The 14,426-nt window shown below is 48.7% G+C and overlaps 1 protein-coding gene across 3 annotated transcripts; it reads left to right on the top strand.

The window, feature by feature from the left end:
* The first annotated feature begins 1,803 nt into the window (after window positions 1-1,803).
* On the top strand, window positions 1,804-11,112 carry pold3 (polymerase (DNA-directed), delta 3, accessory subunit). Of its 3 annotated transcripts, none has more exons than XM_086204532.1 (12): window positions 1,804-1,932; window positions 5,947-6,002; window positions 6,450-6,549; window positions 6,664-6,703; window positions 7,190-7,322; window positions 7,602-7,857; window positions 7,951-8,023; window positions 8,435-8,582; window positions 8,672-8,775; window positions 9,001-9,086; window positions 9,214-9,295; window positions 10,533-11,112. In XM_086204532.1, exons 3-12 carry the CDS (start codon window positions 6,451-6,453, stop codon window positions 10,724-10,726), a joined length of 1,215 nt encoding a protein of 404 aa, XP_086060658.1. In that variant the 5' UTR covers window positions 1,804-1,932; window positions 5,947-6,002; window position 6,450; the 3' UTR covers window positions 10,727-11,112. The 3 variants fall into 3 exon arrangements, with proteins under 3 accessions (XP_086060658.1, XP_086060657.1, XP_086060659.1); XM_086204531.1 differs by lacking the exon at window positions 1,804-1,932 and adding an exon at window positions 5,327-5,445; XM_086204533.1 differs by lacking the exon at window positions 1,804-1,932 and adding an exon at window positions 5,366-5,445 and having other exon boundaries at window positions 5,947-6,006.
* Window positions 11,113-14,426: the final 3,314 nt, after the last annotated feature.

The raw sequence follows: 14,426 nt of genomic DNA, 5'->3' as shown, positions 1-14,426 counted from the left end.
ACATACATTGATAACTCATGCACAGCGTACCGCAGCCTCCTGCTCAGCATAAGAATGATAGGACTAACATGTTCAGTAGAGAGCAACATGCAGGACGGTGTTCTGGTGGGTTCATGCTCGACTGCCTCTGAAACCCGACAACGTACTGTGACAGCGCCGCCTGAACACAAGTGGGTTAGGTTGGGGTATTGTTGGCGTGTATGTTGGAGAAAGGTGGCATTTGATGATGACTGCTGGCATTCGTTGCAGCTAAGCTCGCTAGTAGGCTGACATCCTGTGGCGGTCTGGAGCTTCGTAATGCAGTGAGGAAATGAAGGCATCTTTCTACGGGTCTCCTTCTCAAAAATGATGGAACAGAAGCACAGAGGTCTGCACACGCTGCACCTCCCTCTTGAGCACGACACAGCACAGCGTTACAAACACCAACATCGGATTTACTCAATGGAAACGACTAGAGCCTGCTGAGGAGAGGTGAGAGGTGAACCAGGCGCCTGCGGGAGGCTGCCACTCGTGTGTTTGAGCCCCCCTCGTCTCTCAGTAGGTTCACCCACCCAAAATCAACCAGGCCAGTGTTCATCGGAGGCAGTGGACGGGTGGAGCCTGGCCGGCGAGGTCAGCGCCCCTCCGTCAGCAGGGCTGGAGCACAGGAGCAGATTCAGATCGAGGGGGCAGATCTTTGTGATGTTTTCATTAATTTCTCAGGTCACATTACACGGACCTTCATGAATAAATTTAGCCGTATACTTGGGCCATATCTATTGATGTGCAAATGCTGTGTCTAAGAGTGGGCTGGCTCTCAGCCTTGGTGGAGGTCTGTCTCTCTGTCTGTGCTCTCTGGCTCTACTTGTAGTTTCACATAACAGCTGAGTTGTAGACAGTCTGGTAAGTCAGAAAATCTACTTAAATATGGATTTAAGCAGATAACTTCCCCTCAGAGCTGCTATGGGGTTTGAATCCTAAAACTAATCAGAATGTTGATTTGAGGGATTCCTAAATCCTGTCGGAGGGGAAGGAGCCTCTGAAATGCGTCTGCAGGCAGCGCGAGCGATATCAGATGCATTCATTATGCATTTCAGTGAGAGCTGAGATATCTTCTCTGAGGATCCGATGCTGCAGAGCTGTGAAATGTGATATCAGAGACAAAAGAACAGCAGGGGAAAACCCAAATGCTGCCAGTTTTGGGAACAGGGGAGATGTTTCCACAACATCATACAAAAAAAACTGTTTCTCTGCCAAATCTTTTGCATTTGCCTTCTTACAGCAGGATATTGCTGATAAAAGAATCTATTATCAAGGTTTAACCCAGACCAGACATCAAAGATGGCATCAGATTCCTCTCTGAAAGGAACGCCGCTGAGGCGCCTCTTTGAGCCGCCACAGAGCACAAAAGGGGACATTGCGTTTTTCCAAGGTGTTTTTGTGGTTTGTCAAGGGATGTTTGTCGGCGGTGTCTTTTATGTTTGCGTACACTGACCAACAGACTGTTCATCCCAGCGCGGTCTTTAGATTTGGTGGAGAGAGAACGAGTTCACGCTGAAATGTGAAGCGAGGGAGCAGAAACTCAAGAAAAGGCAGATTTCTGATGCAGTTGATGAAAATAAATCTCCTTTTATGCTGTTGGAAGATCATCAAAATGCTGGAGACACTGACACCTGTTGACTGTGGAAACGTTGGGTCAGATTTGCTGAAAATGGCTAGAAGGTGAACGCCGATGTTTATATGAGCTGAAGATGGAGCCTGAACTGTTCCCCCCATCTTACCTGAGTATTTGTACTTCTACTGCAGTTCAGATGGTGTGACACCTCTGCAGCTCGGTCTCCGTGTGATAGTGATGAGAGCGGCGACGACACCGAGGTCACACACATCAGTGTTTAAGCTGTGAACGTGGGATCACACCTGAGAGGACTCTCATCATCACTTCCACGTGTGAAGGTAACTGGTACATAGTCAACGTTCATTAGAAGCTTTTCTGTGCTAATTGTGTGTGTGTGTGTGTGTGTGTGTGTGTGTGTGTGTGTGTGTGTGTGTGTGTGTAACTGATCACTAATCTTGCGCCAAATATGTGTCAGAAGAAGTCTCACAAACCCCAGCAAACTGACTCAGTCATGACTATCATGTGATACATTTGGTCACAGGATTATTCAAGCTAACGGTGCGCTAACCGGACGTGGCTCACGCCGCAGGTGCTCCAGAGCTACGCACCGTTGCAGCCGTTCACAGTCACACAACAATCAGATTTGAGCCCATTTGCACTATTCAAAATGTCTCCCACACATTCTGCCACATCGCGCTAATCGGACGTTCAGCCTGCGTCCGTCTCTGGTGCGCAGCTCCATCACGTGTGGGGGTTCTCTGCTGAAACCCGCTAGGTCCATTCTAAGCCGTTCAAAATGACAGAACACTGAAGAACCGTGTTTGTCCTGCCTGCCCTGCAGCACAGCGTCGCGGCTCCCGTGTCCCACTGCGCCCTGCTGACTGTGGGCATCGTTCACGGACACGCGTGTAGTCTGTTTTACACATTCAGTGCTGGAGGCTGACATGAACACGGATCACAATCTGCAGGAAGCTCCTAAAGCCCCTAAATTAATAAAACTCCATTTCCAACACAGTCAGATTATTGATGTCAGGGAACAAACTTTCACCAAGGCAACACCAAGTATTTCTTCCCAGGCAAGTGAGTCCTTGTCAGCTCATTGGCAAAGTGAAACGTAGCATCAGGGTCCGTCTCTGGGGGTGGCAGAGACCAGAGTGACGACGCCTCTCCTCAAGTTCAGGTGAGGTTTTCCATCTGCCTGACCAGGAGAAACCAGAGACGTCGGTACCACAAGCGCCCCTCTGGTGCAACAGGTCTCAAAGGCCCTGTGGAACGTGTCTCCATCCGGACCGACTCTGATCCATCCCAGGATTTTTAGTTCTGCTCTGTGTCTCGGAGGTGGGATGAATCCCTGACTTCATCCACGCCGAGGGAATGTTTTTAGCCTCTCTGCTGCACATCGCCGCCCTTCTGTTTGACATTTCTATTCGACGTTTTCATGCAGGCTGGCCCGCTCCTCAGCAGTGTGAGGTGAGGATGGCCAGCTTGTTCTCTCTAAATATTGTGTCAGATCTGAGTGCAGCAGTGACCCATCACCTGGAGTGGCTGTTCTCTCAGGTACTGCGGCTGCGTCTTCGGGCTCCATCAACAGCGACGCATCCTGAGTAGTACTTTATATATTATTGAAAAAGAGCCGTAAAGGTGAAATGAGTAACCGTGACAACCACTTGTGAGCTCGTGTGGTATTTCCCCCCTGGTGATTGGGTGTCCCCGCGGCTTCCCTCCAGAGGCCCGCTGCCGCGTTTCTCAGGCTGCGTTCAGACCCCATCAGGAGCTGCGGTGGTCCCACGGCCCTGAAAAGTTGAACTTGAGAGTCACATGAGCTGGAGATCGGACTGGAGGACGTCTCCCAGCTACGAGGGATCGTCACCATCGTCTGGCGTGCAGTCGATGATGCGTCACGGCCTGGTTCTGTAACTCCAATTCCATCTGTAGAAAACTGCTGATGCTTTGTACCAGCGGAACGTATAGGTTCTCTTTCAAAGCCTCCATAGGACCCTCTGAACAGGGGTCACATTGTTGCTCTGTTGAAAATGGCAGGCGGACCCCCGACCTGGACACCCGCCGAGCAGTCGATCCCTCCTCTGATACCATTGGGGCTGCAAAGGTTACTGCATTTGAAAGGAATTAAAAACAAGCCTCCTGCAAGGCTGGAGATGTTGACTACAAAGAAAACAGCACATCTGTATTCCTGGTGAGAGGGCAGGTAATGGGACCCTTGGAGACCCCGACGGCAAACCTCAGCGCACACGTGGCGGCGTTGCGGCTGATGTCCGGCTTTTAACAAGCGCTGCTCTTTACTGTCTGAGACGCTGATGAACTGTAGAATGAATACGCCCCTGCCTCACTTCTCATTTTAGTCACATTTATAAGCAGTTTCACGGCTCTCATTTCCAGCCATAATGAGCCACCTGATGCAGAAAAATGATGACACGCGGCGAGGAGCGTGCCCTCGTGTCCGCCAGTGATTTGTTTGGCAAAGCTGCAGCGGATGATGAGGGCACCGAAGGTTCAGGATGTCCACGTTGTCCCTTTTTGAATATATTTGTCACAGCCATTCATTAAAATTCCAAGTTTGCATTGACGGCGGTTTGATGCATTAATAACAGCGGCTGATCTCTCGCCTGCAGCAGCCGGAGGAGCTTGGTTTTTTGTTTTCTTGGGTTTTTTTTGTGCTTATTCTCGCTTTTCTCTGCCGCCGCTGGAAGCCACGAGCCCATTCCCTACTTCCTGTCCACCATTAAAAACCGATTAAATGCAGTGACATTATATGAAGCATTTTATAATCTTTCATTTGAACTTAAAGTCAGCATTTTCCTCCTCACACAAGACATTTAAAGTCTCACTGTGTGATGGGACGGACGGGCGTTAAGGCTTTTAATGAAAATTGCTATAATTTCAGCCGTTGCTTCTTTATTGCACCTTGAAAGAAAATAATTTCCAGGTTCACAAACTTTTCTAATGAGCTGTGGCTTCTGTTTCGGGGGTTGGCTGAGGCTGCCATGCAGACTACTGAACTTAATGTCGCTGGATTGAAGTTGTCATTCTGTCGCATCACACTGGTTGTAGGAGGTGCTTCGTAGTTGTTCACCGATAAGCTGCATGAGACCTTGATGACACCGAAACCCCAGGAATGGTGAAGATCCGGTAACGAGCGTTGAAAATCCACTCTAAGTGGATGAGCTCCGTCTCGAGCTGACCTGGAACCAGTGTAGTCTGTACTTTTAGCTCACTGGATGTGATGAAAAGAGCAGGAAACCTGACTCTTTGGTTCTGTTTCTTAATCACCACTAAGCTCATGAACGCATCGTTCGTTCGTATCATGATTATCATGGCTAAGGTGTGAACCAGTGATGAAGCCTCACACTCGGCTCGGTGTGTGTTGGGTCCACAGATCCACCGCAGGCTTTGGTACTAAATCCCACTTAGATGAGATTCGCCCGCGCATGCACACCCCTGCAGCGCGTCTGTTGTGTCTCTGCTCCCAAATGGTGAAAATATAGAATAAATGACGGGGAGTTTGTACGTTGCAAAGGTCTTTTGTTGCCTGCTCTCAAAATTCCAGCTGGATTTGTTTTAACAAGACATCATGTGACTGCTCCCCTGTCTCTGGAGAACCTCCACCCTCATTAGCCTGTGTAGTAGCCGCTGTTGTCCTGTAGAGGGCATCACGGAGACGCTCGCCTCACCGGAAATACAAACCCACACACGTGACATGAGGCAGGAAGTAAATAAAGCTGCCTTCCCGCGCAGTCAAATCGCTCAAGCGGACAGACACTGACAAGCCAACCGACATGGACGAGCTTTATCTGGATAATATCGACGAGTTTGTCAACGACCACGACAAGATAGTAAGAGCGCCGTTGGCTTGTGACGTCCCACTTCACGTTACGTTAATCTGACCGAGCGGATTGCGGTGAATCAGCCTCCGGACACGGTTAGCGTCGCTGCAGTTAGCCGCTGATCTGCGTTCGCAAAGCGAATGGTCCAATGCAAGTGGTCAATTCGGCTTGTGAATAAACTCAAATCACAATGAAATTAGTAGCCGGGGGGGGGGGGGGGGGTAATGAATGTTCCAAATGCTGTGGAACGTCAAGATGCATGTCCTCAACTTCACATGACTCCGTCTGTGTGAGATGTATTGACTCGAATGCTGAATCCTAAAAGGCAGCGAGTAGCTAGCTTGGCCCCAGCAACAGCTAATGCTAGCTGGTGTAGGCTCGTCCGGTCCCTGACGTCAACTGTTAGCTAACAGCATCTGAACGCGGTTTACCGACGGAGCACACAAGCAGGTTTTTGGAGGTTTGTGTTGTTTCTTGCTAAGCTGCTTACGTGTTTTTGCCGATCAACAGGTGACCTATAAATGGCTGAGTCGCACTCTGGGAGTCCACGTCAACACCGCCAAACAGTGAGTGCGTGGATGTTTCATAGAATTAATTAATTTAGAAAATACTGATCTGTGCATCAAGTGATCTTCCAGAAAGACATAAGAATCTTCACATATGCAGACTTTTCTAAATCCCTAAGCTGATTTACATCATCGTCATTATTGGTTTTATTATCATTACAATAAAAGGCAGTGTGTGTTGGAAAATTTCAGTCCATGGCCCTAAATTGTTGTTCAATCCTGCCTTTGGTTTGCGTACCCAACAAGAACGTGTGCTGCCACGTGAAAACGATCAGTAATGTTAAGTTCTGGTGTGTTGCCAGTGGAACACAGCGTTGGTGCAAGAGCAGATACAGAGATGTAGTCGATCCTCGCCGAGTAAATGTCGCAAAGAAATACGGTCCAGCCTGCGCTCCGTGCAGTCCAGGCGCCCAGCAGAAACTAACATGCAGCTCATCTTGCTTCCAGAATGCTCTTTCATTACCTGGATCACAAGAGAAAGGAGAGCTCGGCTCCGCTCCACGCCACCTATCTGGTGTCCGGGAAGTTTGAGGACAACGGCCTCGTGGTGAGAAAGAACTCGCGTTGATGACGTCATCTGTTCCGGCATCATTGGCGTCTGAATTTTTTAATCGGCTCTTTTTGAGTTTTTTGTGTCATTAATGATGCGTTTCCTTTCCAGAGTCACAAAGTGTCCATTGTCAGAGAAGACCAGTTGGAAGGTGTGTGTGTGTGTCTGTGTTTCCCTGGTCTCAAGCTAGTGTTTCATTTTCAACGGGTGTCTGACATGCAGAAAAAACTTCTTTAAAAAAAAAAACTCCTCCTCACCTCCAGTAGATTTAGTAGATCATGTTCTGTGTCAGCTACGTTGCAGGTGACTGTTAGGAGTTGATCTCTAACCTGGATTCTGATCTTGTGGGTACAGATGGGAAGTCTGTGCTCGGTTTAGAGATCAGTATGAGTGGATCATTTACCAGATTCCGAGGCGCACTCATGGATTCATGGTCATTTCCTCCAGCTCCGACACCTGGAGGCTTCTGTACGTTTTTGCTGTGTTGCTGCAGAAGCAAAATGAACCAATGATTTTTGTCAAGTTGTGATAAATCAGTCTTGACCATGAGGCCTCCAACTGTACTTGGGTGTCTTCTGTATTAGCAGAAACAGAAGTATCAAGGTGACCTTGAACCTTGTTGTCGTTGTTGAATTAGGTATGAAATCCAAGATGAGCTTGGTCGTCAGCGTCCACGTGTACAGCGTCCAGAAAGCGCTGCTGAAGGACAGCGGTCCTCTCTACGCCGTCGACTACGACGCTGTGAGGGACAACCTCACCAGCTGCAGCAGGTGCGTCCCTCTGACTGTTGGGAGAATTCACGTTGTCACAAGAGGGGACGCTTGTTTTCACCCATGTTTGTGTTCCTGTCTGCTCATCAGAACACGCAAAGTACACGATGGTATCATTAACGCTGGTATAATTCACGTTCATTCGTGAAGTTTCCAACCTTGAATATTTGCTGGAGGTTCTGGTGTTTGAGTGGCGGTGGCGAGGGCGTGAGGTGGTTGGTCGTGCGTTGTGGCGGTGACAGAGTGAACGGTGTTGGTGTTTCCTGCCTGTCTCTGTAGGCACAGTGCGATCCGCTGCGCCGGTGCCGTACCCATGTCCTCTCTGGAGCTGCAGCAGGCGCGAGAGGTTCAGCGAGCTGCTTCGCCAGAACCGGAAACCAAAAATGCCAGCATGAATGGAAACGGTGCTCCGGCCCCCAAACCCCCCACCAAGCCTCAGAAAGGCATCATGGGATTGTTTGCAAATAAGGCCTCTCTGAAAAACCCTGATGGCGGCAAGGAGATCAAGTCTGAGATCAAGGGAGATGCACCCCCGGTACGTCTTGAGTGTCATGGTGGCAAGAAACAAGTACTTTAAGTTGAAGTACTCTGTACTGTACTGTACTGTAGTACACTGTCTGTGTTACAGGTTGACGTCCCTAAAAGTAAACCAGCTGCCAAGACGAACCCCATGTTGAACTTCTTTGGGAATCAAGCAACAAGTCAGTAATGAACACAAGCTCTGCTTCCTACTCAGAGTTCTCAAACTGTGTGTGTGGGTGTGTGCGCGTGTGTGTGTGTGTGTGTGTGTGTGTGTATATGTATGTGTGTGTGAGGTTAGTGTTGGTCATTTTTAAATCAATCTCATCTTGTGTGGATTTGGTGGTGATGCGTTTGCTTCGGCTGCAGCTGAAGTGCGGTGGAGTGAAGGTTGTGTAGAAGTCGGCGAGCTGAAACATTCCTGAAGTTAGAGATGACCTCAGAGTTCTTTGGAGACGAGTCGAGGCTTTGATGTGTGCCGGCGAGCCCGGAGTGCGCTGAGGAGGCGTGCGGCCTCCTTCATGGGAGCGTGGAGCAGCAGTCACACCTGCTCACTTCGCTCAAACGCTAAACTCTCCTTCTCGCGTCTTCAGAGAAACCGGAAAAAACTGTGAAGGAGAAGGAACCGGCTCGCCCGTCCTCACCAACGGAGCAACGACATCAAAGTTTAACCCAGCCGGGAAAAAAACAAGCGGCGGGAAGAGTGGAACCTGAGAAGGAGAGCAAGAAAGACTGCAGGAGGTGGGCGGTGTTTGTGTGTGGACATGGAAAAATGTGGATTTTAAAACCTTTGTTTCAAATACGGTTACATTTTTTTTTCTTCTTGGAAGCAAAACCAAGCGCATCGAGGATTCGGACAGCGAGGAAGAGAAGATGGAGAAGAAAAAGCGTCGACGGATTAAGAAACCTGAGCCGGACAGCAGTGATGAAGACGGTGAACTAGAACTTCATTTATGTCACGTTTCAGCTTTGAACTTTAATGTTTTTTAAACCTTAAAAAGCCTGAAAACGTCTTGTTTATTGAACCTTTGACGTTTCGTGCTGTGGACGTGCTGTCCTCCCTGCTAATATTTGCTGACGAAGAGCTGCAGTTGAAGTGGAGCGCAGTGGAAGAGTTTTGAAGAAGAAAGACAGAACTCGTATTTGTTCGCTTCTCTAGTCATTCCAGATTCTCCACAGAAGGTGGAACCAAGAATTCCGTCACCAGCTGCCAAAAAACCAGTTGAAGCTGCTCCACATCCACCTGTAAGATCTGAAGTCGACCAACTAAACACATGTCAAGCTTCATCCATCCATTCTTTCCACAGCACACGCGCTCTTTGTCTACTCAACACTGAACATGCTAAACTCGTGTGTCTCTTTTATTCCGCAGAGGGAAAATTCTGAGGTGAAGGTGAGGAAGAGGAGGCGTGTCCTGAAGTCTCAGACCTTCGTGGATGAGGAAGGCTGCATCGGTGAGAATCCGCTACACGAGGACGTGCGTTCGTGACACCGATCGTCCCGTCATGCTGCTGAAAACACACGCTCGTAGCTCAGAGTTCCCACGCATCCTGGAAAACCTGGGAAATGACTGACCAATTTTCCAGTCATAGAAAATGAGAAAAAAGGACAAATGTCCTGGAAATGTTAAATATTTCCTGGAAAATTGTTTATCCTCCCCCTGCCTTGTGAGCGAATGCTAATGGGTTTAAAGCTGTGTGCGTGCATGTCTGTTGGCACGGCGCTTCTCTACTTCCAGCCGGCGCAGCGCCCACGTGACGGTCCCAGCCAATCAAATTTGCATTTCCGCTTCCAGCGGTTCTGCAACCCGGTGTTTTCAGTTCATTTGGTCACTCGATTTGCCGACTTATCAGACGCCATTAAGGATTTAGTGCCTCGAGACAAAACTGGTGACTCTAAGTTGAAAAGTGTCGCTGGTGTCGGCCCGCGAGTGTGAGGTTGTTGTGTCCCGCGGCCGCAGCCTCCTGTCTGGTCTAAACGACAGGACTGCACATCAAGTGAAGGAGTAACAAACATGGAAGCAGTCTGGATGACAACTGTAGAAAAGAACCCTTCCCAAGTGTGAGGGGGACAGAGACTTGTAGTCGTGACTAGAACTTGTAGTCGTCAGCAGAACTTGTAGTCGTCAGCAGAACTTGTAGTCGTCAGCAGAACTTGTAGTCGTCAGCAGAACTTGTAGTCGTGACTAGAACTTGTAGTCGTCAGTAGAACTTGTAGTCGTGACTAGAACTTGTAGTCGTGACTAGAACTTGTAGTCGTGACTAGAACTTGTAGTCGTCACTAGAACTTGTAGTCGTCAGTAGAACTCGTCTCTGTAGCCGCTGGAAAAGTCCAGGAACATAATTTCAGGAAAAGAGTGGGAACCCTGTAGCGGAGTTCCTTATCCTCAGTTACTTTACTGACACAAAGGGACCAAAATGTTAGGTTCCAAATCCTGTGGAGAACACGTGTGTTACAGTTGATGCAGTACACAAAGGTACGGTCAGCATCCTCATGGTGAGTCACGGTGACCATCTGATTTAACCCCGGTGACGAGGGCTCGTCACATTTCACCCGTCGTGCGAGGGCCTCTTGTCTCGACGACAGACTCGAGCCTCCATCTTTGACCCGGGAGCCTCGAACCCTTCGATGTCCCAGCGTCAGCTGTTACTTTGATGATCTGGTCTGTTTTCGTGTTTTCTGTCTCGGCAGTGACAGAGAAAGGCTACGAGAGTGAATCGTACTCTGAAGCAGAGGAGGATGTTTCAGCTTGTCGAGACCCCGCCCCTGCGAGACCCCCAACCAGTAAGAAAGAGGAAGAGAAGAAGAGTCAGAAGAGAACGTCAGCGAATGCCAGCAAAGGAACCAAGCAAGCTTCAATTATGGGATTCTTCCAGAAGAAATGATGGAGGCGCAGCTCAGACACTGTTGATAGCACCGGTGCTGCTGGTGCTGGGGGGTCTCCTCAGTGCTGGTCTGGCTCAGCTGACGCCATCACATGGACACAAACCCTTCAGCACATTGATGTGCAGGTCTAGAATGACAAATCTGTTCCACAGATCATTGCTGCGGTGAACATTCTGTAGCTCTGGTGTCGATAATGGATGTACAAATGTAAGTAGGCCTCATAATAAACGCCGCCATGTCCAGAAGGTTCTGGTGTGAAGGGTTCTGGGCTTCTGAGGCTGCTGCAGCGCTTGGGTTCTGCTGTGTCACGCCTCGCAGGGATGGGAATCTGAATCTGGGTACTTTTCTGACATGAAGCAGTAAAATAAATGAATTTGTCTCTTGGTGGGAATGTGGAAGTTCCTGGACCCAACATGAACCCGGGTTTTTAAGATGTAAAATGAAAGCGAAAATTCACATTCAAACATCTTGGTATCTTCCCTCAAGTGAAGTCATTTGTGGCCATAACTTGTTCCTGCAGTTTGTTTATGTTGAGGCCACAAGATAGAACTACATCACAATGAATCAAAGCAAGGGAACATATTTTTGTTATCTTGTGGCCCAAAAATGATAAATCATGTCTTGTGGCCACAGCAGATATACTTGTGTCCCCTGGCCCCTCGAGGCTCTGTAGGATCGTCATATCGGTCAGAAAATATTCTGACACTATAAGAAGTGAATCTGATTTTGTGGAATTTTTTTCTTTATTAACCTGTCCTGCTCAGCAGCACCAATGTTCCTGGTGCCTCGTTGTACTGAAGCAGTTCTACTCTGCAAAGGAGGAACCTGATAAACTCCTCCTATCACCATTTATGCTTCATTTTACTAGGAATGGTGTTGGTTCATTGATGAAGCTACCGGACTGAGGACAGGAGTGGATAGACAGAACAGGGACAGGACAGGAAAGACAAGGGGGGGGACAAAAACAACAACAATAGCAGGAGAAAACAAAAACCAAACAAACAAAGAAAAAGTAATAACAGGAGAAAAAAAGGAAAAAACATTGGTTGCAGAATTTCCAGTGCAGGCTTACCATTTGGTTTAATATAATTTTTAGATAAATGTCTGCGTGTGTGATTATGGGTCAGTTGTGCGCCGCATGTGTGTATACGTGTGTGTGTGTGTGTGCTATGGTTTGTCTTGGATGCTGTGCCTAGCTGGCTGTAGCTGATGTGGGGGGCCAGGACATCACACCCCCAGTTCAGGATAGCAGGCAGGTCAGAACCAGGCCACCAGAGCACCCAGAAACCCCCAGGACACGGGGAGCCCCAGGCCACCCCTCCCCCAGGCCCAAACCATGCCAGGACCCATAGGAAAGCATAGGAGCAGCAACCCCCACCCGGAAGCAACCCACAGAGAGACTGGGCAGAGAGGACCCTGGTCCCGTTGGGCACCCCCCCCCCCCCCCCCCCACAGCATGGGCAGAGCCCAGGGGCATAGGGCCCCTCTGGCCCGAGACCCGACCAGAGCCCCCCAAGAGGTCCGCCAACGGCGAGGCCGACACCCACCCACACCCAGGCGTAATATTTCTTGAGAAATGTGTCAAGTACAAAGAAATTGGCCCTTTGCTGGTAATCTGCACCGTCCTCTGCTGGGTTGTTCCGGTCTGAGACCTAGAAAGAGTCTTCAGCTTGTGACAGTCCTGCTCATAGAGAGACCGGTGGAAGAGATGCAGTCATTCAGAGCTTTAAAAGCACGAATCAGGCACAACAAACAGAGATGGAAACACTTTCACACACAGTCTCTGTGTTAATGAAACACACACACGCAGGCACGCGCTCCAGGAGTGCAGGGCAGCTGTCAGCTCGCGCAGCCTCGGCCTGAGGCTGAGTCACTGGGTAAATAACTGGGTGGAGGGCACATAGGTGATGTCATCATTTAACTTTCTAAGTTACAACCCATCATAGGAGAGCGAAGCAGCAGCAGCAGCCTGTGTGTCAGGATGACCCGCCGTCTTGTCCCAGTAAGGGGGGGGGGGGGTTGCTCCGAGGCAACCAGACTTCCCTGTTAGCTCACACCACCACACCCATTCGCTCTCTGTTGGTGAGCACACGTGGGCCGGTAGAACTGGTCTTGGATTTGCTGAAGGGTCCAACCAGAAAGCTGATATCCTGATGGTTTCAGGGAGCGGCCAGAAAATGTGCTCGTCCGCGCCAGGGTTGCCAAAGCGTTGCTTCAGTCTGGCATCTGTTGAGTGAGCTCAGACGTGATGTATTTTAATTCAGGAGGTCGCGCAGCTGTAGCTGCCACAGCACGCCGTCCTACAGGCAGCTGAGTCACAGGACACGCCATGTCCTCACAACAGCGGCGCTGTTTTCTCATTCCCCTCAAAGCAGCTTTGAAACGTCCTCACACTTTGATTCCAGGAAACATTTACAGCTGCACGTCTAATGAAAGATTTGAGTTGTCTGGTGTTTCATTTCACGTGAGATCAGCGTGACGTGTTTGTCATCCTGGGAGAACGGGAAGCAACCGCACGATTCGTTTGACCTGCACGCAGGTTGACAGGTGAGGAGGCGTGACAAACATAGGCAGGCACATTTGAACGCGTCCTCCCTCAAAGGCCCCTGTTTTCGGTCAAATCCTGTTTGATCCCCAGGTGTGGGAAAGTCTGGCCCTGAGACGCTGACGTTTGGAGGAGGACGGTGGTTAAACGCTCATCGTCGCAGCAGAAGTCTGGCTGTTGTCCGTCTCAACTTACGATGACAGTCTTGATTTTTGTTTGTTTTTCTTTTTCTTTTCTGTTCGTGTTCTTCCCCATGAACATTGATGCATTTATTGATTGATTGATTGCCATTCAGTCTTGGGTTTGGTGGATCATCCCGAAGCAGAAGCTCCCAGTCTTCTTGTTTTTTTCTTCAACATTCAAATTGAGGCGGTGAGCTCACGTTTGCCGCCGGGAGGACACGCCGCTCCGAGCTTTGCCACTTTGCAGGTTGTAGAACAAACCGGCGCTCAGACTGACGACTCCGTTTGGAGGCAGCCATTTTCTCAGTGAGGCCTTATTAAAACAGAATCTTTGCCACGTCCCGCCTTCTTTCTCATGGAACTGGAAGTGCAAAAGCTGACGTCAAATTTTTGTAGTATTTTGAACTGAATCGACTGTTTTGTGTGTTTACGTGATGAAAATTTACGCTCAAATTGTCCCCTTTTGCTCCGGTGAATTTCAAATCTGCAGTTCTGGTTTTAGCTGCTACATGTGGGAACAGAGGAGCCCATCAAGTCTCTGCAGTTCTTAATAAACTGGGGTGTGGCTGAGGGATTTAACTCTAATTCTGTTTTTTGCTCAGTGGCTCGATGACATCATGTACATTTGCGGTGTGTTTAAGGATAATTTACCTCTTAAGTTTCTGTTTTATTTGTTGTTTTGTGCAATTTTATACTTTGGCCATGTCTCAGATGCAACAACTGTGTTTACTTTTTTGTGCTTTATTACATTTATTACAACTACAATGCCAGCACTTTTAAGATTAAAATTTTATATGACAAACACTGTTTTTTATATATAGAGGGAACGAATAACTAAATGGGCGCTTCCTCAGACTGCTGCAGCTGATATGTCATTGGTAAAGCATCATTTTATAATATTAATGACATTCATATTATTTGATCATATTAATGTCATTATTCAGTCCCAGTTTTCTCAGATAAATAATTCAC

This window comes from Aulostomus chinensis, chromosome 5, assembly GCF_037954235.1.
Source record: "Aulostomus chinensis isolate RoL2024-O1b breed Wild chromosome 5, RoL_Achi_v1.0, whole genome shotgun sequence".
Classification (NCBI taxonomy): domain Eukaryota; kingdom Metazoa; phylum Chordata; class Actinopteri; order Syngnathiformes; family Aulostomidae; genus Aulostomus; species Aulostomus chinensis.
The sequence above is the reverse complement of the archived record's forward strand: the minus strand, read 5'-3'. Positions and strand labels throughout refer to the sequence as shown.